The sequence below is a fragment of the Haliotis cracherodii genome, unplaced genomic scaffold, assembly GCF_022045235.1.
Source record: "Haliotis cracherodii isolate W230 unplaced genomic scaffold, xgHalCrac1.p SCAF_11, whole genome shotgun sequence".
Classification (NCBI taxonomy): domain Eukaryota; kingdom Metazoa; phylum Mollusca; class Gastropoda; order Lepetellida; family Haliotidae; genus Haliotis; species Haliotis cracherodii.
The window spans coordinates 20,372,397-20,398,897 of record NW_027266266.1 but is presented as its reverse complement, the minus strand read 5'-3'; the positions used below and the strand labels follow the sequence as shown (position 1 = coordinate 20,398,897).

Sequence of the window (26,501 nt, the reverse complement as noted above, 5' to 3'; positions counted from 1 at the left end):
AACAAAGATCAAATAGACGAATGAGGATCTCCATTCTGATTGGTCATGAAAAAATATACACTTTGACATTGGAAAAGACAAGGCATGATAAGGGCCCATTTTGGTCCGTGTGATCTGCATAATTTAAGAAATTGGCAAATCCTTTGGAAATTACACGGTCAATTTTTCTAACAACTATAAATGTATAGGTGAGGATAACATGTGTCAAAGAGGCTCGTTTAGATGTTTTCAGAAAATGTTTTTTCTAATATTTGAACAAAGAGATGTAGATAAAATCAGTACCATAATATCGTACAAAATTCATCAGTAATATTAATTTTGACATTTCTAGTGGCAAGAATGGCCCTTATCCTACCTCGTCCTCTCCTCCAAATATATCCAACTAAGAATTTTCACATGCACATTGGTACTTCTGTGTATGAGAATCTGCGAATACTGCAATATCTACAACCTTGCTAACTATAAATAAACAAGGGCCGAGTTCCACAAAGCAATCTAGGTGCTAAGATGATCGTAACTCCAATACTTACGACAGTCGTAGCGCTAAGATTGGTTTGTAGAACACGGTCCTGGTTAGACATCGGTAATGAAAATAAACATTTGAAAGACAACGATATATATGACATGCTACACATTTAAACAGATGAAACTGAAATGAACCTGTCTATGTATGGCTGTGTATGAGGTGTGAAAACAGGGTGCTGATGTGACAACTCCTGGGGCCACATGCACAAAGGGATCTTAGCGCTAAGGTCACGTTGTACATGTAGGCCCTAGGAGCCAGAGACAACACTGCTGCCTTTAACAACAAAAATCGACATGACAGATATTTTCCTGATGAACTAGAGTATGGTCACATTTCAAGGAATCACAATGTTGAAATTATGTGAGTTTGATTTCGCCCTGCTTTGAGTGAGTGAGTGAGAATGGTTTTACGCCGTTTTAGCAATATTCCAGCAATATCACAGCGGGGGACACCAGAAATGGGCTTCACACATTGTACCCATGTCGGGAATCGAACCCGGGTCTTCGTTGTGACGACCGCCCCACGCCGCTTTGAACAGTATTTCAGTCATGTAACGGCATGTCAGCTTAATGTGGGAGGAAAGCCAGAAATAATGCAGGTATTAGATGTTTAACACTTTGGTGAAACAACCATGCATGGGTTCAATGCTGACAAACCTAGGACCAATCAGATTCAAACTGACAATCACATGTTTCAGGCACTGCTAAGGGACGAAAGTCTGCACAGCAAACCACGGCACCTGGGCCCCACCAAAAATTGAGGCGGGTTAAAGCATTTATTTAAATTAAACAGTTTGAATGTTTTGTCTTATGTGACAACCCCAATGGTCGCACTACTGGTAACAAACACTTCATATTGAAAACATTATTTGATGAAAAGGACGTTAGCATACATTAAGTTGTAAGAATATTTACATTCCTGATCTGTTATTGCAGCTGAGTATTAGTCTTGAACAAGAAAATCCTGTATATGGGATAATGAAATATGGTTTTTTTTCATTTATTATCGACACTTCCACCATGTGACCATGACACCTGAGGATCAGGCAAACACTTGATACAGCTTTTCTGGAGTAGACTAAAACAGTCCTATGAGATTCTATTTGGAAAAGAGAATGAATAATCTAAAAAGAAAATTAAATGGTTGATTTCCAGCACATTCAAAAAATGAAGAAAAAGAAATTATATAGAAAATTTCATTGTTACACTTTCAAATAATAATCTGAAACACAATTGGCATGCTGCACTTCACAACTCCTTACATTGGGTACACGCATCAACATACTGACCAGATAAAGCAACCACTGAATGACCCATGACATGTGGACATGACCCATGACAGGTGGACATGACCCATGACAGGTGGACATGATATGTGATCATGACCCATGACATGTGGATGTGACCCATGACATGTGGGTGTGACCCATGATATTTAGGCATGACATGATGTATGGTCGTGAGGCTTGACGTGTGGGTGTGATCCACGACATGTGGGCATGACCCATGACATGCAGATGTGACCCTTGACAAGTGGGTGTGACCCATGACATGATGTATGGGCGTGACCCATGACAAGTGGACATGACACTTGACATGTGGCCATGATCCATGACCGATGACATGTGGCCATGTGGACGTGACCCTTGACATGTGACCATGATCCATGACCTATGACATGTGGCCATGACCCATGACCTATGACATGAGAATGTGAACCCTGACATGTGGACATGACCTATGACACAATGTATGGGTGTTACCAATGACGTATGCATTAAAAATGGACACACCCAAGTACCAATGAGAAACAGAAAAGATTACACAGCATCTGGTGTTTGTCAAACATGACCTAACAAGATATGAATCGAGGATCTTATCCAAGGTCAAACATTATAGTAGTAATAGCTGGTTCCACAAAACCATCCTAAAGCAACAAAGCTTATACCTTATTGTGCTACAGACAGAAAATAGCGAGTAAGTTTGGGTTTAATGCTGCTCTGAACAGTACTTCAGTTTCAGTGAGTGAGTTTGGTTTTACGCCGCTTTCAGCAATATTCCAGCAATATCATGGCAGGGGACACCAGAAATGGGCTTCACACATTGTACAGATGTCGGGAATCGAACCCGGACCTTCAGCGTGACGAGCGAACGCTTTAACCACTAGGCTACCCCATCACCTCACTTCAGTTATAAGCAGCTTGATTTGGCCAGTTATATTTTTTATCTGTGGTCAGCTGTAAATATTTGACCTCATTCTAACCAATTCACCTGGAAAAAGACAGTCCAGTGCTGAGATTGTTTTGTGAAGCGTGCCTTGTATTAAACATTTAACATTAGAATTTAGTTATTCGTTAAAAACAGACAAGTTACATTGTAGCATAACATATCCCCAAGCATGTCTGAGCATTTTGAGCAAAAACAAATGATTAATGACTGTGACAAATATGTGGAAACAACATATGTCGCGATGGCATGGTGTATAATAATGAAGGCTAAATACTCCTTGTCAAGACTGATGCAATTTTCAAAAGTGTCCAAGCAGTAATTTTCACGTTCATTTCAGAAAGATTTGAATAATATCTACAATGTGAATCTGATAATATGAAAGCTGATTGATTTCATGTGTTTTCTTGTTACCATCGTAACTCATGATAAAGTGACAGTTATTATCATAACACTACCAACACAAACATTATAAACTAAGAACTTGAGTTTTTTAAGCTGGACAAATAGCTAGAAAATCAAGAAATGCATGTCAGGATTAAATTCAAGATTATATGAATGTTGTCTTATGCTGCGTTGGCAATATTCAAGCAATATGATGGCAGTATTTTACATGATTACAGCAAAATATATAATAAATATAGGAACTTGTATGTTATAAGATTATTTAATCATTGTAAAGAACTTTCATTTACGATTGGCGAGGTTGACACAAATATAATTTAGGTAAATAATTTAAGAAAACCATCAACATTACATTGATACACAAATTTATCTTAATAAATGTGGTATCAATTTCTACTTAAACTCAGTTAACCAATTCACAAATCCTCTAGATATGGAAAAGTATAAAGATATTCAATTCCAAATGAAACTAGAGATCAGATTATGCAAAGTGATCAATGAATTGCATATTTTTCTATGGAATTCTAACAAGTAATCTCCTTTGGGAATATTTAATAGCACCTAACATTCACAGCTGTTACTCATGTGGGGAATCAAACCCAGACATCAGAGCAGTGGCACTTTCAGCTGGGCCACCTTACATAAGCATAACCTCTGACAACACAAAACTGCCGATTTCAGACCATGTGTTAACTGAGAAATGAATCTCTAAAAACTTAATCAGGTTTATGTGCATGTTTTGTCCAGCATATGGACCAATATAACATTATTACCGTATTCAATGTATTACTAGCCCTCATAAACTATCAGCCCACAACACATTTTGAAAACAAATATTCAACTAATCTTTATAAAGATAAGACCTCGACATTTTCTTTTATTCGTGTAATTACCTTTACGATGAAATGAATATATACTGTTCAATGTTTGATAGGGATACCAAACTAATGTATGTTAAGGAACTCATGAAGAAATGCTGAGTGGTATACAAATGGTATGTTAAAAACTTATAAACTTATAAACAAAAGTTACATAACAATCAGCCCTACTTATAAACAATTTGTGTTTGCTGGGTGAGGATTAATACATCAAATATGATAATTATGATAATGAAACTGAAATAAAGGAATACTGTGTGGGAGAAACAATACATGTATCTTACAACTGATTACGATTAAGTACAAAATGTTGCTGTGCTGTTTATTTGTGCATTTACTCCAATATTGATGATATGAAATCAAAAGAATCATAATTCAAACGTGTCATCACTTCACAAGACACTACTCATGCCTATCTTGTACTTGCCTGGTATTTTCGTTTTGTTTTTGGCACAAAATCTCTACCTTGCGAAACTGAAGGTAAACAGGTCATGACCCAAAAAGGTCATAGTCAGATCTATAGCAGCCAATCAGATTACACATACTATAACCTAATTTGTTACATGGAATGCTATTGGCTCACTCTGCTCTATCTCTCAACTACAAACACACACCACACAAACTCCTGACATAACTGACAGTGTACGGAGCCCACCGCTAGGTTTCACCCAGACTTGTCACCCTTGCTACTATCACTGTGATATCGTCGGGCTTTCCACCTGTAAACAGAAAACAGAGGTTAAAACTAACAGTTTTAGCCCACTAGCCCTTATAATGGTAACATATAGCAAAACCCCTAAAAAGGGCAAATTTCTACTTGTCCTTATGATACCTTAACTATTGTGCAGATTGTCAAGTTTCGCAAGGACTACAGGACTAGTGCTAATTTCTAACCCTGACAGGTAATACATGTTGGTAAAGATGGAGTAACATTACCATCATTACTGAAACACACAATTATATTTTTAATGCTGTAAAACATTTTAGTTCTACCAGTAAATTGACAACAAGCAGCTCAAATGTATAAATCTTGTTGATCTATCGATATATTTCTTATTTAGTCTTGTTAATGGTTTACAGCTGTTTTTCTGGTTATTTCATTTGACATGACATGATTGTTGGTATGATGATTGTGTGAGTGAGTGAGTTGGGTTTAACGCCGCTTTTAACACTATTCCAGTTATATCAGCTTAATGTGGGAGGAAAGCCTGAAGTGATGCAGGTCTCAGACGTTTACCACTTCGGTGAAACCCACGAGCACGGGTATGGTGCTGACAAACCTAGAAACATAATCAGGGCGAACCGGGATTCGAACCCACAATCATAGGTTTCAGGCGTTCCCAAGGGACGCAACTCTGCACAGCGAATCGCGGCCCCTTAGACGACTGGGCCACCCATGCCCTGGTATGATGATTGAGTGAGTAAATGAGTTTGATAGAACGCCGATTTGTACAGTATTTCATTTATATCACAGCGTGTCAGCTAGAGCTGGGAGAAAATCCCAAAGTGATGCAGGTCTTAGACGTTTACCACAATGGTCAAACCCACCAACTCAGGTATGTGCTGACAAATGAAGAAACACAATCACTAATTGCATCACCTTAGACAAATGGACCCCATTCCACAAACTCCTTCAACATGCATTGTTCAACATTAAAAGCACAATTAAGTGGGGTTGGGCAACTAACAGTGCAAGCCTTGATAATCCATCTTGTTTCCCTTCTGTTATGATAGATATTCACCATCATGGCTTCATTATGTTAGTGAGTGAAGTCGGTTAAATGCCGTTTTGTACAGCATTCCAGTTATAAGCGTGTCAGCTTAATGTGGGAGGAAAGCCCTAAGTGATGCAGGTCTCCGACGTTTACTACTTTGGTGACACCCACGAGCACGGGTATGGTGCTGACAAATGAAGGAACACAATCACTACAAAGCTAATTGCAGCACGTTAGACAACTGGACCCCATTCCACAAAGCGATCATGGGACTACGATGATTGTGAGCCTATGTTAAAAAATGGGAGTTACAACCACCTTAGCACTAAAATTGCTTTGTGGAACAGGGCCCTGGGACACATGTACCCATGTTTTATGGGATTTGGGGCTAAAAACATGATCCGGAACAAAATAATACCTCTGAATTCTATCCCAGCATCCATTGCCGACATAGCAAATGGTGACATGTACTCGGGGTCGAAGGACAGCTGGTAGGCCTTCTCAGCTATATTACTGGCAGTGGTCTGTACGGTCTCCTCCTTGTGATCCTGGAAAAATAAATACATGGGAGATAATTCAGTAGTCACACCAAGCACATACCACAAGAAAATAAAACTTTTTCAGGTTATAATTTTGTTTGTTTATTCTGCTGTCAGCAATATTCAAGTTCTAAGGCAGCCTGTAAGCAATGAAGTCTGAGCCTGATATATTGGGTCTTAGACAACTGATATGCTGGGTCAATGATATCAATATACTAAGTCGTAGACAGCTGATATACTGGGTCAATGACATCGATATACTGAGTCATAGACAGCTGATATACTGGGTCTTAGACAACTGATATACTGGGTCCCAGACAACTCATATACTGGGTCTTAGACAGCTGATATACTGAGTCATAGACAGCTGATATACTGGGTCTTAGACAGCTGATATACTGAGTCATAGACAGCTGATATACTGGGTCTTAGACAGCTGATATACTTAGTCATAGACAGCTGATATACTGTGTCTTAGACAGCTGATATACTGAGTCATAGACAGCTGATATACTGGGTCTTAGACAGCTGATATACTGGGTCTTAGACAGCTGATATACTGGTCTTAGACAACAAAGATACTGGGTCCCTGACAACTGATTATACACAGTGTTAGAATACTGATACACTGGGTCTTAGAATAATGATACACTGGGTCATAAACAACTGATATTATATCAGTTGCCTAACAAATCTGGGTCCTAGACAATTGATATACTGGGTCCTAGACAATTGATACACTGGGTCTTAGAATACTGATACACTGGGTCATAGACAACTGATATTATATCAGTTGCCTAACAAATCTGGGTCCTAGACAATTGATATACTGGGTCCTAGACAATTGATACACTGGGTCTTAGAATACTGATACACTGGGTCATAGACAACTGATATTATATCAGTTGCCTAACAAATCTGGGTCCTAGACAATTGATATACTGGGTCCTAGACAATTGATATACTGGGTCCTAGACAACTGAAATACTGGGTCCTAGACAACTGAAATACTGGGTCCTAGACAACTGAAAAACTGGGTCCTAAACAACTGATATACTGGATCCTAGACAACTGAAAAACTGGGTCCTAGACAACTGAAAAACTGGGTCCTAAACAACTGATACACTTGATCCTAGACAACTGAAAAACTGGGTCCTAGACAACTGAAAAACTCAGTCCTAGACAACTGAAAAACTGGGTCCTAGACAACTGAAAAACTCAGTCCTAGACAACTGAAAAACTGGGTCCTAGACAACTGAAAAACTGGGTCCTAGACAACTGAAAAACTCAGTCCTAGACAACTGAAAAACTCAGTCCTAGACAACTGAAAAACTCAGTCCTAGACAACTGAAAAACTCAGTCCTCGACAACTGAAAAACTGGGTCCTAGACAACTGAAAAACTGGGTCCTAGACAACTGAAATACGGGGTCCTAGACAACTAAAATACTGGGTCCTAGACAACTGAAATACTGGGTCCTAGACAACTGATATAAGAAGTTGAAGCAACATGTAAGATGTAACCTTGAACATGTTGAAATAGCTAGAGCAACTTGAAGTTTTAGACATGCTGATTCAACATAAGAAAAGAATGCTGATGCAACATTTTGATAGCCTGGTATCAGCTTGGACAGTCCTGACATAGCAGGTGGATTAACTACAAATGCCTACATCACTCCTGACTCCCCTGTGCCCAGGGTAGTGTAAACACCAGGATGAAGAGCTGTAACTAACACCATGCAGGACTACACAGTAGGAAACGCTTCACATTCCACCTCGTGGGCTGGACACCTGGTAACTGCCTGCCCAATAAAAAATGAGCATACCATATTCAACGTAATAAGCGCCCTGCTCTAATTAGCCCCCATGGCAATATTTGCCGATATATTTGCTAGTGAACAATCCCCTTCTGATTGATCAATGTACACAAGACTTATTGAATACATTGATATACAATGTATAATACGCACTCGTGTGTTATATGCACCCTTAACTATGGGCAATTAAATTCTGGAAACTATATTTGTCGTGTATGATGCGCACATACTTTTCTTTTGTATCATTTCAGACTGTCAGCATTAACTACGAAATTTACAATCTTTCAACTCTGTTTTTGTTCTCACCAAAAGTATATTCGAATAAGTGCCCCCTTTTTCCATTTTTGAGAGTGCCCTGGGCGCTTATTACTTCGAATACAGTATTTGCAAAATGTTCATAAGAAAATCAGTCAGTAAGTGTAGTTTTATGCAACTCTCAACTTTTATCCAACCATATCATAGTCAGGGAAACCAGAAATGGGCTTCATTCTTTGTGCAAAAACAGGGAATCAAACCCAGGCCATTGGCATGAGGTGCAAACGCTTTACCCACAGTGCTGTCATTTTAAAATATTATTGAACATTGTGCAATGTGTTACCCCAGATTATGACAAGTGTTTTATGTAACATAACTAGGTTATAGTAGAACACGAGACCTACATAGCTTATACACATATATAACACCAAGGATATTAGGAACCTATTCTATATAAAAAACATCTAATAACATAAACATAAAAAAATTATGTGCCACCATTAATCTTATCATGCTTATTATCATGATTATGGTAATGAAATATGACCAATAAATGCCACATGTTTCAGTGAATTTTTGTGTGCATCATCAACCAGTACCATACTTGTCTCCCCATGTCAATTTATGTCTCCATCAGTCGTAGAAACTAATGTTTCTAGGCCACTAGTCCTTATAATGATAACATATAGCAAAACCTTTAAAAATGGCAAATGTCTACTAGTCCTTATGATACCTTACCTATTGGGCAGTTTGGCAAGGACTACAGTACTAGTGCCAATTTCTAACGCTGCTTCATGTCTCAAGTATCAGACCATCAGTCAGTCAGTGAGTCAGTCAGTCAGTCAGTGAGTCAGTGAGTCAGTCAGTGAGTCAGTCAGTCAGTGTGTCGGACCATCAGTCAGTCGGACCATCAGTCAGTCAGTCAGTCAGTCAGTCAGACCATCAGTTAGTCAGTCAGTCAGACCATCAGTCAGACCATGAGTCAGTCAGTCAGTCAGTCAGTCAGTCAGACCATCAGTCAGTCAGTCAGTCAGTCCCTCACTGCAGTACTTGCACACTAGCATGTCACCATGTCTGGGTTATGTTGTACATTAATCACACACAATTGATTTACAGTGCCTTGTCACAGAAACCAACAGCTCTGCATGTGGGAATCAATCAGGCATTGCAATGTATTATTAGCAGAACAAAGACATGAACCAGTAGCAAGGTGTTAACAGTTGAAGCTGTACAGAGAACACAACAATCTGCCAACACAGTGTAACACAGGCCTAAGTCACTAAAACCATCATAGCTGGAATACTGCTGAGTGTGGCATTAAATAAGAAACAATAGTGCAGCAACACCATGATATCAATATTTGAAACTTACCAGTGGTTGACAGCATGAGCAAATGTGAGTTGGTTGTATGATGACACACAAGTTACGCATTAACATTAATGATCCAAAAGAGGAACTAGGCAGTCCAAACAAGTTTGATTCAAGTCAATGAAACACCTCTCTGTTAGTCTGTAAGCTCATATTTTATGTGTATATCATTGAAATATTCAAAGATTACCCCAGTCTCAATCAAATCTGATCTTTTTTTCCGATACAGTATCTCCCTGCAAGAAGATCTGAGGCCATCTCCATTAGGGGGTTGTGTCAGATGAACTTTCTAATCAGCCAATCAGCATCAAAGCCTCTAAATTCTAGGTACAAATGAGTGAAGCATTCTGACAAACATATCTGATTTCGGTATCGTGAAACGAGGTTCATCGGCCTGTTCCCATTATAAATAAATGAAAACAGGCATATAGCTTCACCTTGACCTTGGAGATATACATGTCAGTAAGATCCCGAACCTATGACATTACCTTGACCTTGGAGATATAGAAATGTACTGTAAGATGCCTGACTTTTGTTGTTACATTGACATTGGAGATATACTTCAATAACACGTCATTAATGAGATCACTAGACTGACCTATGACCTCCACTTTGACCTTGGAAATATACTCCTGTAACATGTCATTAGTGAGATCTCTGACCTATGACCTCCAACTTGACCTTGGAGATATACTCACTCCTGTAACGTGTCATTAGTGAGATCTCCGACCTATGACCTCCACCTTGACCTTGGAAATATACTCACTCCTGTAACATGTCATTAGTGAGATCTCTAGACTGACCTATGACCTCCACCTTGACCTTGGAGACATACTCACTCCTGTAACATGTCATTAGTGAGACCTCTGACCCTTGAACTCACCTTGACCTTGGAGATATACTCCAGTAACATGTCTTCCTGCATGTTGTCAAAAAGACCATCTGTTCCTAACAAGATTATGTCTCCTTCTTCAACTCCAAATGATGTACTCTCTGCAACCTCGGGGCTGAAATAGAAAACAGTTTTTTCACTGACAAGAAATGGAAAGAATAGATAAAAAGACTTACAAGAAATTATCATGTTTTCAATATTTGTCATCGCAAACAACAATTTCAATATGACTGCTGAGACGATCTATGTAAAGGTTTCATCCCATTATGCCTTATGGGTTAAGATTTTAGGTTTGAAAAAAGTAAAAGGGTTTGCAGTGGACAGAGACTATATATAATGCTTTGATCAATTACATTAATATTAAAAAGTGTGTTTAAATCTTTCTAAACCATCAAAGATCTGGCCATCTGATTTCTGATTTTTATCTCCTGTCCGTAAACTGAAAAACTGTATCGCTGAAGCTGATCACACCGTGCACCTACCTATCACTGAGGACAAGTCCTTGTTGATTGGGTGGGGCGACAGCAAGCTGGAAGGGGGTGTTGAAGTAGTGCTGTTGCTCCAGCGACCGATGCACCACCTCGCCTTCACGGATGACAAGGAAGCCGCTGTCCCCAAGGTTGGCGGAGTATATCGTCCTCTCTTCTCGATGGAGTGCAACCAAACAGGCAGTACTACTTCCTGCACCAAGCACAACATTTTCTTAAGATAACTTGCATATTTTCCACAAAGATGAGGTGTGTTGAATGGGGTTTAACATCATGTTCAAGTTTATATTGCTTACCATATTCGACATATTAAGTGCCCACGGCGAGATTTGCTTATATATTGGCTAGTGAACAATCCCAATTAGCACCCCTTCCGACCCCTATTCGCATATAATACGCACACGTGTGTTATATGTACCCTTAATATTGGCATATGGAAACATATATCTGTCGTACATAAACATTTCAGGCTGTCAGCATAAACCACGAAATTTATCTTTCAACTGTTTTTTTCACCAAAATAATATTCTAATAAGAGCCCCCTATTTCTAATTTTGAGAGCGCCCTGGGCACTTATTATGTCAAATACTGTATATTGTGTGTGGCTGCTGTGTATGGCTGCTGTGTATGGCTGCTTCTACTAATCCGAACTCATGGTGGTTTTTTTTAGCACTAGCCCACTGAGATACCATGCAACAGTTTAACATGGATACCTGACTCAAACACAGCATACTGACTCCAAGCCCACTAGTCATTGTTTTATTCCCTTACTGCCGAACACGATGCAGGGTTTGTTTGCAGGGCAGGGTCTGTTTGTTGTTTAACGCAGCACTCAGCAATATTCCAGCTATATGATGACGGTCTGTCAATAATCGATTCTCGACCAGACGCTCCAGTGATTGACATCATGAGTATCAATCCACGTAATTGCATCAACTAAGTTGGCGACCCTTACCACACGATCTTGTTAGTCACCTCTTATGACAAGCATAGCCGCACCCATGGGTTGCTGAAGACCTATTCTACCCCGGATCTTCACGGGTCTATGCAGGGCAACAAGTACCATCTTTTAACATCTTTTGGTGTGACCTCTATCCACCCAGTTGAGCTAACAACCCACCAATATTATAAGTAAAAACTTCTGATGCAAGTGTTCCTGGTAACATGAAATATACCCAGTTGAGCTAACAACCCACCAATATTATAAGTAAAAACTTCTGATGCATGTGTCCCTGGTAACATGAAATATACCCAGTTGAGCTAACAACCCACCAATATTACAAGCAAAAACTTCTGATGCAAGTGTTCCTGGTAACATGAAATATACCCAGTTGAGCTAACAACCCACGAATATTTTAAGTAAAAACTTCTGATGCATGTGTCCCTGGTAACATGAAATATACCCAGTTGAGCTAACAACCCACCAATATTACAAGCAAAAACTTCTGATGCAAGGGTTCCTGGTAACATGAAATATACCCAGTTGAGCTAACAACCCACCAATATTACAAGCAAAAACTTCTGATGCATGTGTCCCTGGTAACATGAAATATACCCAGTTGAGCTAACAACCCACCAATATTACAAGCAAAAACTTCTGATGCAAGTGTTCCGGGTAACATGAAATATACCCAGATGAGCTAACAACCCACCAATATTATAAGTGGTAACTTCTGGTGCATAAGTTCCTGGTAACATGAAATACCCAGTTGAGCTAACAACCCACCAATAATATAAGTGATAACTTCTAGTGCATAAGTTCCTTGCAACATGACAACCAGTTGAGCTAAAAACCCACCTATAAGCGGCACTTTCTGTTCCATGAGTTCCTGGTAACATGACAACCAGTTGACCTAACAACCCATCTATAAGCGGCACTTTCTGTTCCATGAGTTCCTGGTAACATGACAACCAGTTGAGCTAACAACCCACCTATAAGCGGCACTTTCTGTTCCATGAGTTCCTGGTAACATGACAACCAGTTGAGCTAACAACCCACCTATAAGCGGCACTTTCTGTTCCATGAGTTCCTGGCAACATGACAACCAGTTGAGCTAACAACCCACCTATAAGCGGCACTTTCTGTTCCATGAGTTCCTGGTAGCTGGCGGCGATGACCGTGGCCGGAGCCTGTGGACGGAAGCAACCCTCCTGGACCATGCGTTCACATGTCGCCATGAGGGTGCGGGGGAACGCTGACGGGTCGATGCCATAACTTCGCCACCCACCAACGCCATCGGCTACCCCTAGGGAGAGAGAGAGAGTGATAAGCATCAATTGTCATGCAAATAATGGACTGAATCTGAACCATCTTTACCATAGGGTAATGAAATAATACACTGCTAATTAATGAAATTAGGAAGTGATATTTACATCCTCACTTAGGAGATTGCAAACATCCAGGTACCAGCACATATTTTCAAATGATGTGGTTGTTTTAGAACCAAACAATGGCCGTCTGGTTTGACATCTGCTGCTGAATTAATTACCATGGCAAGTTGGCAACGGTGCAGTGCAGTAGTTACATTATTTCAGAAATATACAGCAAGTATATATACAGTCCATGGATCACAGTACTCTCATATGTTAACATCTGCACTGCACTGCACTGCACTGAGCATGAACAGACTGAGTTAATCAAACAACAACAAAAAATTCCTATGATTACTGGAAATGTTCAAAGTCACTTTATAATCAAAAACACAGTGAGAACCAAAAAGCTGTTAATATTACATGTAAAGACAGAAGCAGCCAACCCGAGTGTCTAGAGAATAAACAAAGAGAAAACAATCCAACTTAAGTCTAGCAAGTCTCTCGATTGCTCTGAAATTAAGCATTGTTCTGGGCTCCATTTCATAGTTACCTTTTACTTTATATAGATATAGACTGGATATATATATTTAAATAAGATTCATTTCTGGGACTCAATCTCATGTTGGTCTACCCGACCTCACCTTTTCATTAACATGCTGAATGCCCCCAAATCAGATTAATCATGAACCATTTTGATTTTGACAAAACAATGTCTCTCTCTATTCAACTTCCCTAATCATGCTAATGTTGAATGCAGTACACCTTAGGCCTATGCCTCTAGCTTCACTAAACACACATAACTTTCACCTTCATCTTCTAATCAATAACACACATAAGGTTGGTTGGTTGTTTAACACCACACTCAGCAATATTCCAGCTATATGACGGTGATCTGTAAATAATCAAGTCTGGACCAAACAATCCAGTGATTGACATCATGAGCATCGGTGATATGATGACATGCATCAACCAAGTCAGCGAGCCTGACTACCTGATCCCGTTAGACACCTCTAACGACAAGCATAGTCGCCTTTTACGGATAAGGTGAGTAAGTGAGTATGGTTTTAAACTATTCCAGCAATATCACGGCGGGGGACACCAGAAATGGTCTTCACACATTGTACCCATGTTGAGAATCGAACACGGGTCTTCAGCGTGACGAGCAAACGCTTTAACCACTAGGCTACCCGACCGCCCCAGAAGCTGATCTGATGTGAATGACTTGCAGTTGTCTGCTATCTATACAATAATAATGATAATGATGTTACTGTCACACTAGACAGGCTGATGTGATAAGATAAACTAATCAGTTACAGCGTCAACACACATTAGCAAATATCATAATGACTGGTCAATTTCATCCCTTGATCACTGACAGGTGTTAAAATAACTGACAGATTATTCGTCAGTGGCACCTGGCCCTCAGCAAACATGGCTTGGCAACAAAGTATTACCCCGGTATGGGATTTCATGGAAATAGTAACGTCTTGAATACCCAATGGAAACTTTCAATAACCAATGTGAATGATGACCTTTGAGTAAATATGCAATGGCTTCAAAAATATCTGGAGCCCTGTTGATATACCGTATTCGACGTTATAAGCGCCCAGCTCTAATAAGCGCCCATGACAATATTTGCTAATATATTGGCAAGTCAACAATCCCAATTAGCACTCCATCCAATTGATCAATGTACACAAGACGTATTTATTCGTGTATCATACGCACTCGTGTGTTATATGAACCCTTAATTATGGGCAATTAAATTCTGGAAAAATATATCTGTCGTATATTAACAGTTCAGGCCGTCAGAATAAACCACAAAATGTATCTTTCAACTCTGTTTTTTTCCACCAAAATAATATTCCAATAAGCATGATAAGTGCCCCCTATTTCTAACTTCAAGCTAGCCCTGGGCTCTTATTACGTCGAATACGGTATATACTATTCTAAATAGGTTAAGGACCACCTGATTCTTTCTTATTACCAGAGTAAATCTGTCATGGCATGACACTTTTGAGTTTTATATGAGGATTCATCACGAGTGTTTTTTAATATGGGAAATATCAACCGAGTCTTAGTTAATCAGTATTTGCCAAGCCTTTGGCGAGGCAAATACCGATTAACGAGACGAGGTTGATATTTCCCATATTAAAAAACACTCGTGATGAATTCTATTTATCATTTTCACATTTTTGCTTCCCTTTTAAGGCATAATTGCATTAACATTTTCATCAGCAACTTGTCGAAATCTTACATATAGATCGTGCGTAGTGATACATGTTTTCCATAGCCGTGTAAACCAAAATATACAACCACTTAACTCCTTTATGGCATATTCCTTCGCTAATTTGCATACTTATGTCATTGGGGTATGACATACATGTTTTTATGTCATAAGCTTATGTCATGGATAAATGCTTTAGTTAAATGATAAACTAGTATATCATGCATGTTTGACATTCAGTACACTACAGCAGTCTTGTGATGGTTTCTACATATTCAGATTAATATTCAGACATTGAGTTTCTAGGTCTGCAAAACAGGCCAGCATTGTATATTCATTGTACATGTTGTAAGTAAACACGGTAAACATGGTGAAAAAGAAAACATTTTGTTTCTCCCTTGGTCCCGATCTGTTGGGTGTGTTGAACTCACGGGAAGATCCTTTTTTAATCATTGTTAATAATTCTGCTTAAAATGCTACTTCTGTTCCTGTGAAGGCCCAAGTGGGAACACGTCTCATCTCTTCAAACACAGCGAAATGTCTAAGTTACAATATGCGAGATGAATCACTCTTGTGCATTATTTATTGCAGTGAGTTTGTGTATGTGTGATACCAGTAAACATGGTAAAGGTGCGAGCGAGTTTGGCTTTACGCCGCTTTTAGCAATATTCCAGCAATATCACGGCGGGGGACACCACAAGCAGGGTAAAGGAACACATGTACACTAAAAGTCCTCTCACAATAACAGTATGATGTCATCTCATTTCAGTGTGTTAATACATTAGTAATGCTGATGCTGTATTGAGACAAAATCATTATTATGGATACTAAATGAATGAATAAGATGAAGTTTTACAGTCTGGGGTAGCTTCCGGTGTCAAAACGAGCTGTAGCCGGCATAGTAGGAGCCGCCTGAGATGTAGTTACAGTTGCACAGTCCCTGGGTGCTAATGTAGACTGTCTGGAGCACTGAAGAGCCACAGACAAAGACTGTAAAAGGGAAATAAAGTCCAAAGTCAATAAGGTAGTCTCATCTCTAGGATCTCATGAAGTCGGCAAAGATGCAGTCGCTGGTTAGACCATACAAGTGGAAGTTGCCGTATGGGGAGATCGAGATGCGATCTGCTGGACGATATCTGGCCATACACGTAGAACATGGACGAGAAAAAGGTCCATGTCGATCCTCATGAGGTGCATATTAATAGTAATCTGGCATCGATCATTAGTCCGAGTAAGGATGGTATCAGCGGTACCTGTGTTGATCAGGAGAGGCAAATGGGTAGTACCACATATGTTGATATCGCTGAGAAGCGTATCAAGTCCAATCATGATCTCTGCTGTATCTGTTGCTTCTTGATGAGAGTCGATGGGAGCGTTGTTGAGTGTCGGAGTAAGATGATCACAACCGATCTGGATGACTATTTCTGTCAATAGATATTGAGTGACCACGTTCGTAGGTGGAGGATTGATCTGTAGAGTGACAATACTCAGGAAGTGTCGACATAAGTCTCATCTCCCTGAGACTTCTGCTTAGTATGAGGTCAATCTGAAGATAGCTGATACTCAGATGGTCAAACCTGTGAGTGAGTGAGTATGGTTTTACGCTGCTTTTAGCAATATTCCAGCAATATCACAGCAGGGACACCAGAAATGGGCTTCACGCATTGTACCCATGTCGGGAATCTAACCTGGGTCTTTGGCATGACGAGTGAACGCTTTAATCACGAGGCTATCCGACTGCCAACATAGGGACAACTTATAGCCTTAATGCCTTAGAGACTTTTGCAAGTCTATTATGACACATGAGATATCATCCTTTGCAACAAGTAACAGGTAAGAATTTAAACAAGATTTTCAACATGTTCAATGAAAGTCACCATGATCCTACAACGTACACGCCATTACTACTGCAGCATCCTGGTCTAGTTTCAGTTTCCTCTTCCTCGTCTCAGTTGTCCCTTGCTCATTGTCACATACACCATGAAGGTTACCGACCTGGCTCTGCTGGATGCCCACAGCATGGAAGAGAGGTCACAAACTGTCTTACACAACCTGGGATTGATGAACCCAATGACGATCCAGCGACTCGACACCCCATCTCCACTGGGACATGCTTAGATAGCATTTGTAGCCCGGTTGCATTTGCAGTGCTTGGTTACTTACATGTGATAACATCCCTTTGGTTTTATCATGTTATTACATACTAACCATGTCCTGGTAGTTACCCAGAAAACATCCGTAAAGAACAATGGAAATAATTGCCTGAGTTGTGTGAACAGGCATTGAATAACAGGGGGTCCATAAAATGTTAAAAATACTACAAATAGAAAAATCTTTTATAATATTTTTAACACATAGTTAACCACCAACACCACCACAGCATTATTTCTGTAGATTTTATTACTAATTTATGGACAGTTTTTGCTGAGCCTATAGAAATATAGTTTACTAGATATAGGCTACATTGGACTAGTACATTTGTAGGTAAAGTGGAAGATCACTGACGTACAGTTGACAGACAAAACTGTCTGACCGAGTCAACTCTGTCAGTATGATCAGAATGGGGACTGGTTAATGGTTATTAGGTACATGATCATATTTATAACTGAAGGTGACCATATCTGTGGATTTGAATATGAAACAGTCACTAGGGGACATTAGTTGAGCATCTGCTACTGCAGAGTTCCACAAGGACTACAGTTGCTACTCACAAATGATCATATTAATAGCATAAATATCATAGTTAATTATTATAGTCATAACCATGATAACATATGACATTAAAACTATCAAAATAAAAAAACTTAATTTCCACTATATCAGTTTTGTGATCAGATATATGTAACCATGGTAACCTTATTATTTATAGTTATAGTTAATGCAATAATGCCCAGTGCTTGAATTGGCACTGGACAAATCAATAGTCACGGCATCCCTCATCATCATGATGACACATAAACATGATATTGTCTGCTTGCTCGACATGTTAAGACTAAATTATGGCTGGAATGAATAAAAGTATGTACAGGACCATAAAATATTGAAGGGAGTGAGTATGATTTTACACCTCTTTCAGTAATATTCCAGCAATGTCAGTATGGGGGACACTGGAAAAAGGCTTCGCATTTTGTTCGCCTGTGGGGAATTGAACCCAGGTCTTTGGTGTGACTAGTCAACACTTTAAACACTACGCTACCACACCACCCAAAATATATGAACTGTTCAATCCGTTAGGGCCATGGGACTGACTGAACATATTAGTGATGGGTATTGGCCAGACTTACACCAGAATTGGGTGAGGAATCATATTCAAGTTTTCGACAAACACTTTACCCAAAAAAAATACCCCCCACCCAGAGTCGTCAGTAAACTCTATGTGCCAATAGTCACTGGTCCTTATTTTTTCAACTCAGTCAGTACAAAAAAAACATGAAAATAGTGAACAAGATGTCAAGTTGAACTTAAAATGCAAAGTCATCTCTATGCAAATGCGGATCGCCAGTCACTTGTGACGAACATGGGAACAGCTGGTCCGGCATTTGTTTCATTACCACGATTTGAGTTTTTCAAATACCACTCATCATGTCAACTGTTGAGTTTTCATTTACCATATTAATGCTAAGCATTATTTTTATGGACATATTTATGATAAAACTGACTCATCTTATGTTCATGACAGTTTCATGTTTATTTTATGCTAAACAGCATACCCCATCCAGACCCTCATATACTGACATGGCCAGCCGTATCACAATGACCTTAAGGGGGCACAGGTGGCCCATTCGTCTAAGGCGCCGCGATTCGCTGTGCAGGGTTGCGTCCATTGGGCACGCCAGAAACCTATGATTGTGGGTTCGATTCCCGGTTCGCCCCGATTATGTTTCTAGGTTTGTCAGCACCATACCCGTGCCTTTGGGTTTTACCAAAGTGGTAAACATCTGAGACCTGCATCACTTCCGGCTTTCCTCCCTCATTAAGCTGACACGCTGTGATATAATTGTAATACTGTTAAAAGCTCGTTAAACCCAACTCACTCATTCACTCATTATGACCTTCAAACAGAGAGGCTCATCACTGATACTGCTGACCATGGATTAGTCCAGAAGGCCCCGTTCCACAAAGCGATCTTAGCACTAAGGTGATCGTAAGGCCCATACTCAAACATAGGTTTACGATCATCGTAGCGCTAAGATCGCTTTGATGAATGGGGCCCAGGGCTGCCTTGTCAGCATTAAACTAACTGTACACACTCACTCCCTCCCTCTAGCACCCTGGTAGTAGTGAGTGAGTATGGTTTTACGCCGCTTTTAGCAATATCACTGGGGGGGACACCAGAAATGGGCTTCACACATTGTACCCATGTAAGCATTCGAACTCGGGCCCTCAGCGCGACAAGTTAACGCTTTAACCACTAGGCTACCCGACCGCCCCACCCTGGTAGGACTCTGGGTTACATCAGTTGATTAACATGTGCACAATGATACAAAATGGACAGGGTTGTCAGACTCCATGACTTGGGTGTCGTCATTGTACCCTGTGTTCTTAATACAGTGATCCCTTGCTACAAGGCTACCTTTGGGGTCTAAATAATTGATGAACGTTATAGACGATCAGCGGTTTAACCGGGCTGGAGTTGTAGGGGGTAGATGAACAGTAAGCATAAGTGAGTGAGTGAGGTTGGTTTTACGCTGCTTTAAGTAATATTCCAGCAATTTCACGGCGGGGGACACCAGAAATCGGCTTCACACATTGTACCCATGTCAGGATTCGAACTCGGGTCTTCAGCGCGACGAGCGAATGTTTTAACCACTAGGCTACCCGACCGCCCCAGTAAGCACAAGGTAAAAGGGTCCATATCCTAACTCTAATGTTCAACATTAAAGATTTAGGTATCCATCAACATGATGGACGCAAATTCTCGCCAGGAAAATCAAAAGGGGCCCAGAACACCCTTTTACATGCCCAATTTCCAAAACTGCAATATTCAGTTAATTTAAGCTTAGGATACCACAAGGTTTACGAAACAAAGTGTACAGTACATACACCCTGTGCACCCTAAAGAGCCCACTCGTCCGACGGTAGATGACCAGATGATGGAAACACAAATACGTACATAAACCCGAAACACAAGGGTCAAAACTTGTGGTGTCACCGTTAGCAAGTGACTTAGTTCAAATGTGCCTCTGTTCACCCAAGGCGATCGAGTAGCGTAGTGGTTAAAGCGTCCGCTCGTCACGCCGAAGACCCGAGTTCGATTCCTGACATGGGTACAATCTGTGAAGCCCATTTCTGGTGACCCCCGCCGTGATATTGCTGGAATATTGCTAAAAGCGGCGTAAAACCATACTCACTCACTCTGTTCACCCAGCAGGGAATGGGTACCCAATCTGTGAGATGGATTATAAACCTTATAGCGCCTCTAGGCAGCTTTGGGTTTCTACGCCCCAGAAGTTGAGAATAATAATTGGAATGCAAATAAACAAATAAAACCGCATTTGAGCAGATACTAGAACCTGGATATAAGCGGTATATAAATCAATAATAATAATAACAACAACAACAACAAAAAAGATGTTCCTTCTCATCATAGTGAGATACAAAAGGAACATTGGGAAGTGAGCGAGTTTGGGTTTAACACTCCACTGAACAGAATTCCAGTAATAACCCATCTTGTCAGCTGGATGTGGGAGGAAGTCTGAAGTGATGCAGATCTTTGACGTTTACCACTGTGGTGAAGCCCATGAGCATATGATGAGCAAAGGCATGGTGCTGACAAACCAAGAAATATAGTCAGGGTGAACCTGGATTTGAACCTATGATCAAATAGACTTTATCTTTTTAACATGCATAATCATGATAATCATGATAATATTACCAGCAGAAAGTGACAAAAATCACATGTTCGAAAAGCTTTTCCCTGGTAATTCTGGATGTTGAACTAAATTTAATGAAATTTTGAGTTTGTGTTCATAGTCCACCAGGTTTAGGAATAATAGTTTTTTAATGTGTTTAAGAGGAGAGTAAAACAAAATAATGACATTTAGAATTAGAAGTATAACTTACACAGCTGATATAAACACTGATAAACATTTAGTTGGTTATATAACACATCTTCTTATTCTTTTTACATGTGTCTAACATAAACCATGCTCTTGTTGCCCTATGCTCATGTGTATGTTTACACATTATCAATGTGATAAAGCCAAGATATAAACATAAGGAATAAGAGAGTCTGGTTTTATAAGTCTTCAGCAATATTCCAACAATATCATGGTGGGAGGACACTAGAAATGGCCTACAAGCAATTAACCCAGGTGTTCCGTTTGATGAGTGAATGGTTTTCCACTAGACTAGGATTGACTATGCAACCATCTCCTGTTTAATGACGATTGTGTATACAGCAAAAAGCAATAAATTAGAGTAACCGGTTATCATAGACTGAATTAGAAATAATAAACATTGCATATCGATTCAAATTTGTGATAACAGCACAACAACTTCCTTAGTCTAATTTCTGTTCAATTTAATGAGACTCTAGAGCTTATTCCTATTGAGCTAAAAATGTCTTTATATCAAAGTCTCCACGAAGTTTGATATAGATTAGTGGACACGCTTGCCTCGGTAAAAGGACTCCCTCCATACATTGTACTTTGAGTGAAGACCATTTTATACGTTCCCCCACCGTGATCTTACTGACATAAAATTGAACTCAATCACACAAGATCTACAACTAATATTAAGCTTGCCTGCTTGGATATACAGCTATTATGGAAATTGTTTCCCATACCAAACACACCTTACAGAAAACAAATCTGATTTTACTCATTTATTTTGTACCAGCCTTCTTTCGTTTCTTGGGATTTTCACGAAGTCCACGTGCATGATCTTCAACCGTCTCTCTCTGAACATGAATCTGTTAGGTTTGATTCAGTCTGAGCGCATACAGCCTAAATGGATGTACGCCGTTATATAGCGTATTACACAACAATGTCATACCTACCACAGAACACAAGGCATATACACAAGGTAATAATGTTTAATATTTATTTCACAGTCACCATGGTAATTAAGTTTGTTAATTCAAATTGTAAAAATAGATTAACCTACCCTTATCATCCAGTCACTGCTCAGATTCTGACACGAAACTAATTATAATGATTAGTCCTAGAAGGATGGGCAACGGACAGTGAATCCTAGCTTCATAGTTACACACATCACAGACTAACATATATAGTCTAAGAAATCTTTTATTACACAATACATTTCTCTATTCTAAACAAATAATTTTCCAAATGCCGATTTGGCTAGAGCTGGATAGAGTTGCTTTTGAACATATATCTAGGTTGGTTTGTGTTTTATTAAAACAAATACATTCCACAGTCGTCACAGTGCTAAAACTGGAGTTTCATATTATGTAAGCTCTTTGATTTCTAAGATCAAACAAAATTCATCTGACATGTCTAATACCTGAAGTTTCCCACAGTTCATATATAGCGAGCACAAAGTAGTAATGTTTCTAGTCCTCCAATGATAAATGACTGTATGTACGTAATAACACTGAAAACAAATCATGTACGACCCTCTTCACAGACATCTCGCATCACCTGCCATGGTTTCGCTTACCAAAATGCAGAATGTGCCAGCACGACCGCGCATGCCTATAACCTTGAATACGCACGTGAATGATGCTTGTGTGATGAAATAGATACGTTACACATGTTTACAAACCAAAACAAAGAGCACGTGGGCGAAGAAATAAACAAGTGTACGTCTGTCAATTATCAGTGACGTGAACAAAGAGCCGGTTATGCGAGACGCTCAGTACCTACCTATGACATCGACAGCTTTGTTCCTTGAAATGAAATAAGCATCATCTCCAAATGCCCATTTTCTTGTGTTCGTAGATTTGGTTATTGTCTTCGAAAATCCTGAGGATCCAGTTACCAATTGTAAAGGTTCCCTAGCTCTTTCTCTCTGAATCTGTAGTTCACTGTGAATTCCTGTTGCGATCGCTCGGGCAAGAAGCCTGCCATACAGCGCTACCGAGTGCATGACAAGGTGTCTTCACATCACCATGAAAACTTCCTCTGTCACATCCTCCTGAGACGAGTTTATCGCTGTATACTAACCACATGCGTGTATGTCCTATCTCAGCTGGTCACCGCCATCTTTGTCTCCTTCGTGACGTCACATGACCTTTGGATCCAAAGGGAGGTAAAGTGTGCCAAATAGACTTTCCTGTGGTTGTTCCTACTTTCTTCGAGTGTTACAAAATTGAAGAATACGGTTAGATAAGAAATAAAAAGAGTGTGTTCGTCCGCGATTTCATGTCACATATAAACTGTTTTTATTTGTCAATACAATCGTCACTATCTTTGTTTATTCATTTCACGAAGGAATAGAGGGGACTAAATAAAGTGTATTTGTGCGTCGGAGAAGCACGAGTGATGGAACGGATATTTATATACCATCACGTGTTATGTCATGCATGTTCATAAGCAATCACGTAGAAAAAACATATTAAGCTTGGTGTTTAGGCACATTATGCTAGCATCCATTACTGAATCACATATAATAATGTATGTGCGTACGTAATTTGGTAAATAAAATAGAGTAATATCGATATTCTCAACCTTTCAGAATGAAAATGGAATATATTTCAACAAACCGTTTGTTTCAGCCATATTCCAGCTATATGACGGCGGTCTGTAAATAATCGGGTCTGGACCAGACGATCCACTGATGGACATCATGAGCATCGATATACGCAATTGTGATACGATGACATGCGTCAACCATGTCAGCGAGATGCTAGAAGACTAAACTAAAGTAAAACAAAAATCCTAGTTGTATTTTCATGCGAGTTCTATTTTTAAAATTAAAAAAAAGTATGATATTTTTATTTACGTGATGATATCGGCGTTAAACAAAGGAAAAGCACTGTTGCGAGGCGTTCGATAAAAATGAATTAACAATTCCGTTTCATTACACCATAACCAGTCTATGTAAGATACGCTTCATCGCAACGCGTACGATTCTGTAACGAAAAAACATGGATGCTCAATGATGCGCCTAAAGGATTATTTTTTACGCGAAACGATATATTTCAGAGATATATATCATACCATGCACACCAAGCAGGGAATTTTCTAGGTTGGAGTGAGTGAGTATAGTTTTACGCCGCTTTTATCACTATTTCAGCAATATCATGGCGGGGGACACCAGAAATGGGCTTCATGCACGCATTGTTTGTTTGTTTGTTTGTTGTTTACGCAGCACTCAGCAATATTCCAGCTATATGACGGTGGTCTCGATACATAATCGAGTCTGGACCAGACAATCCGGTGATTGAAATCATGAACATCGACCTATGCATTTGGGATACGATGACCTGCATCAACCAATCCAGGTGGTCTGACCACCCAATCCCGTTAGTCGCCTTTTACGGCAAGAATGGGTTGCTCAACCACATAATCTACCCGACCGCCCCTTCTGTTTGTTATCACACAGGCCGTGCAGTCTTTTGTATACACTGTGCTGTAATTTCAGTCGCTGGTTTGCCTGGCCCAGATTGTTATTTGAAAGCCGGGTCTTATAGCGTGGATATTACTGACCTTGGGTGAAAATTGAAAATTTCAAGATACATTCTAAGCTGAAATTTGAAGATAATAAGTTGAAATTTCAAGATTTTAACTTTAAATCTCAACGTATGTTACGTGTATCTTAAAATATCAACTTAGAATCATGAAATTTCAATATAGCATTTTAATTAGTATGTTGAAATTTACAACAACAAACATTGGCCCTGAAAGGCTTCCGTACACATGAGCAACGATTCATGTTTGTCATCGGGGTTTGATAACACACAATCAGCCAAGCCACCCAAACTACAGTAAAACACGGATATAACGAACAACGGATATAACGAACTGATTTCTCTGGTCCCTTGTAGTCCGTTATATCCGTGTTCTACTGTATATACAACAGCGCTGGATCCCAATTCTTGTCGTCAGCGACAAAAGGAACTGGGGGCCTGTTCTGACCAGAATCTTCAAGGGGGTTGAATTCCATCCACGAAAGGATAGCATACTGGTGACGATATGGCTATGACTATATATACTGTTCTGTTTTAACTATCCGCCATTCAATGGCCATGCAATAAATGTCGTCTATTGAAGATATAGATGTTTACACATATACAACTTCACAGCTCATAACGATACTTTAACAACTATTACATTGCAGTCAGCAATAAACACATTTCAACCCGAGCGATGGTTGTGCCGTTTAAAACAAGCAGATATTGTGTCCGCGTGGATGGCGAAACAATGTAACGGTGGAGTGGATAAAGTTTATATGTGTTAAATAGGACACATGCGTGTTAGATATGCTAATTTATGTACATGCCGAATGCTATGGGGGGGGGGGGGGGCAATGTTGAAGTGTTTGTCAGGCATGTAAATAAACCTACATGCAAACTGTGTATATATGCAGGCTTATGTCGACGTGATATGCCTGGGGCCATGAGCTCGCCAGTCACGACAAATAACGGGTCGACATGAGGTCCTATGACGAACAAAAATATTCTGCCTCAAGCACACATCCCAATGTCGGTGGAAAGCCCGGGGCGATGCAGCGCTTAGATATCTACCACTGAAACGGTGTCGACAAAAGATGGCGATTCAGGGGAATTAAAAAAACTTGCAAAGGGAACAGCGGCGTCTGAGACTACCAGGTGACCCGTGACCCCCTTTAAATATTCAGCACTGAGTCTTTGCACTGCAGGTACGTAGGAGCCTGTGTGTGGGGCCAAACCGCACCCACCCACACACACACGTAACACGTTTGTCAGTAC

General features: G+C 39.9%; 1 protein-coding gene across 1 annotated transcript; it reads right to left on the bottom strand.

Annotated features, from left to right (window-relative positions):
• Positions 1-266: 266 nt before the first annotated feature.
• LOC139456312 (protein phosphatase PTC7 homolog) lies at positions 267-23,819 on the bottom strand. Its single transcript, XM_071237941.1, has 6 exons — positions 23,476-23,819; positions 13,173-13,352; positions 11,101-11,299; positions 10,610-10,733; positions 6,168-6,297; positions 267-4,753 (listed from the first exon to the last, which is right to left on the bottom strand). The coding sequence occupies exons 1-6, from the start codon at positions 23,696-23,698 to the stop codon at positions 4,692-4,694; spliced, it is 918 nt and encodes a 305-aa protein (XP_071094042.1). The 5' UTR covers positions 23,699-23,819; the 3' UTR covers positions 267-4,691.
• Positions 23,820-26,501: the final 2,682 nt, after the last annotated feature.

What these genes read in the sequence shown, in the direction of transcription:
- LOC139456312 (XM_071237941.1), bottom strand. Translation starts at nt 23,698, where the DNA reads ATGCACTCGGTAGCGCTGTATGGCAGGCTTCTTGCCCGAGCGATCGCA. An exon ending in ACAGAAAGTGCCGCTTATAG is followed by an intron (nt 11,300 to 13,172) that starts GTGGGTTGTTAG and finishes TGCTTGGTGCAG; the next exon opens with GAAGTAGTACTGCCTGTTTG. An exon ending in GGACTTGTCCTCAGTGATAG is followed by an intron (nt 10,734 to 11,100) that starts GTAGGTGCACGG and finishes TTTCTATTTCAG; the next exon opens with CCCCGAGGTTGCAGAGAGTA.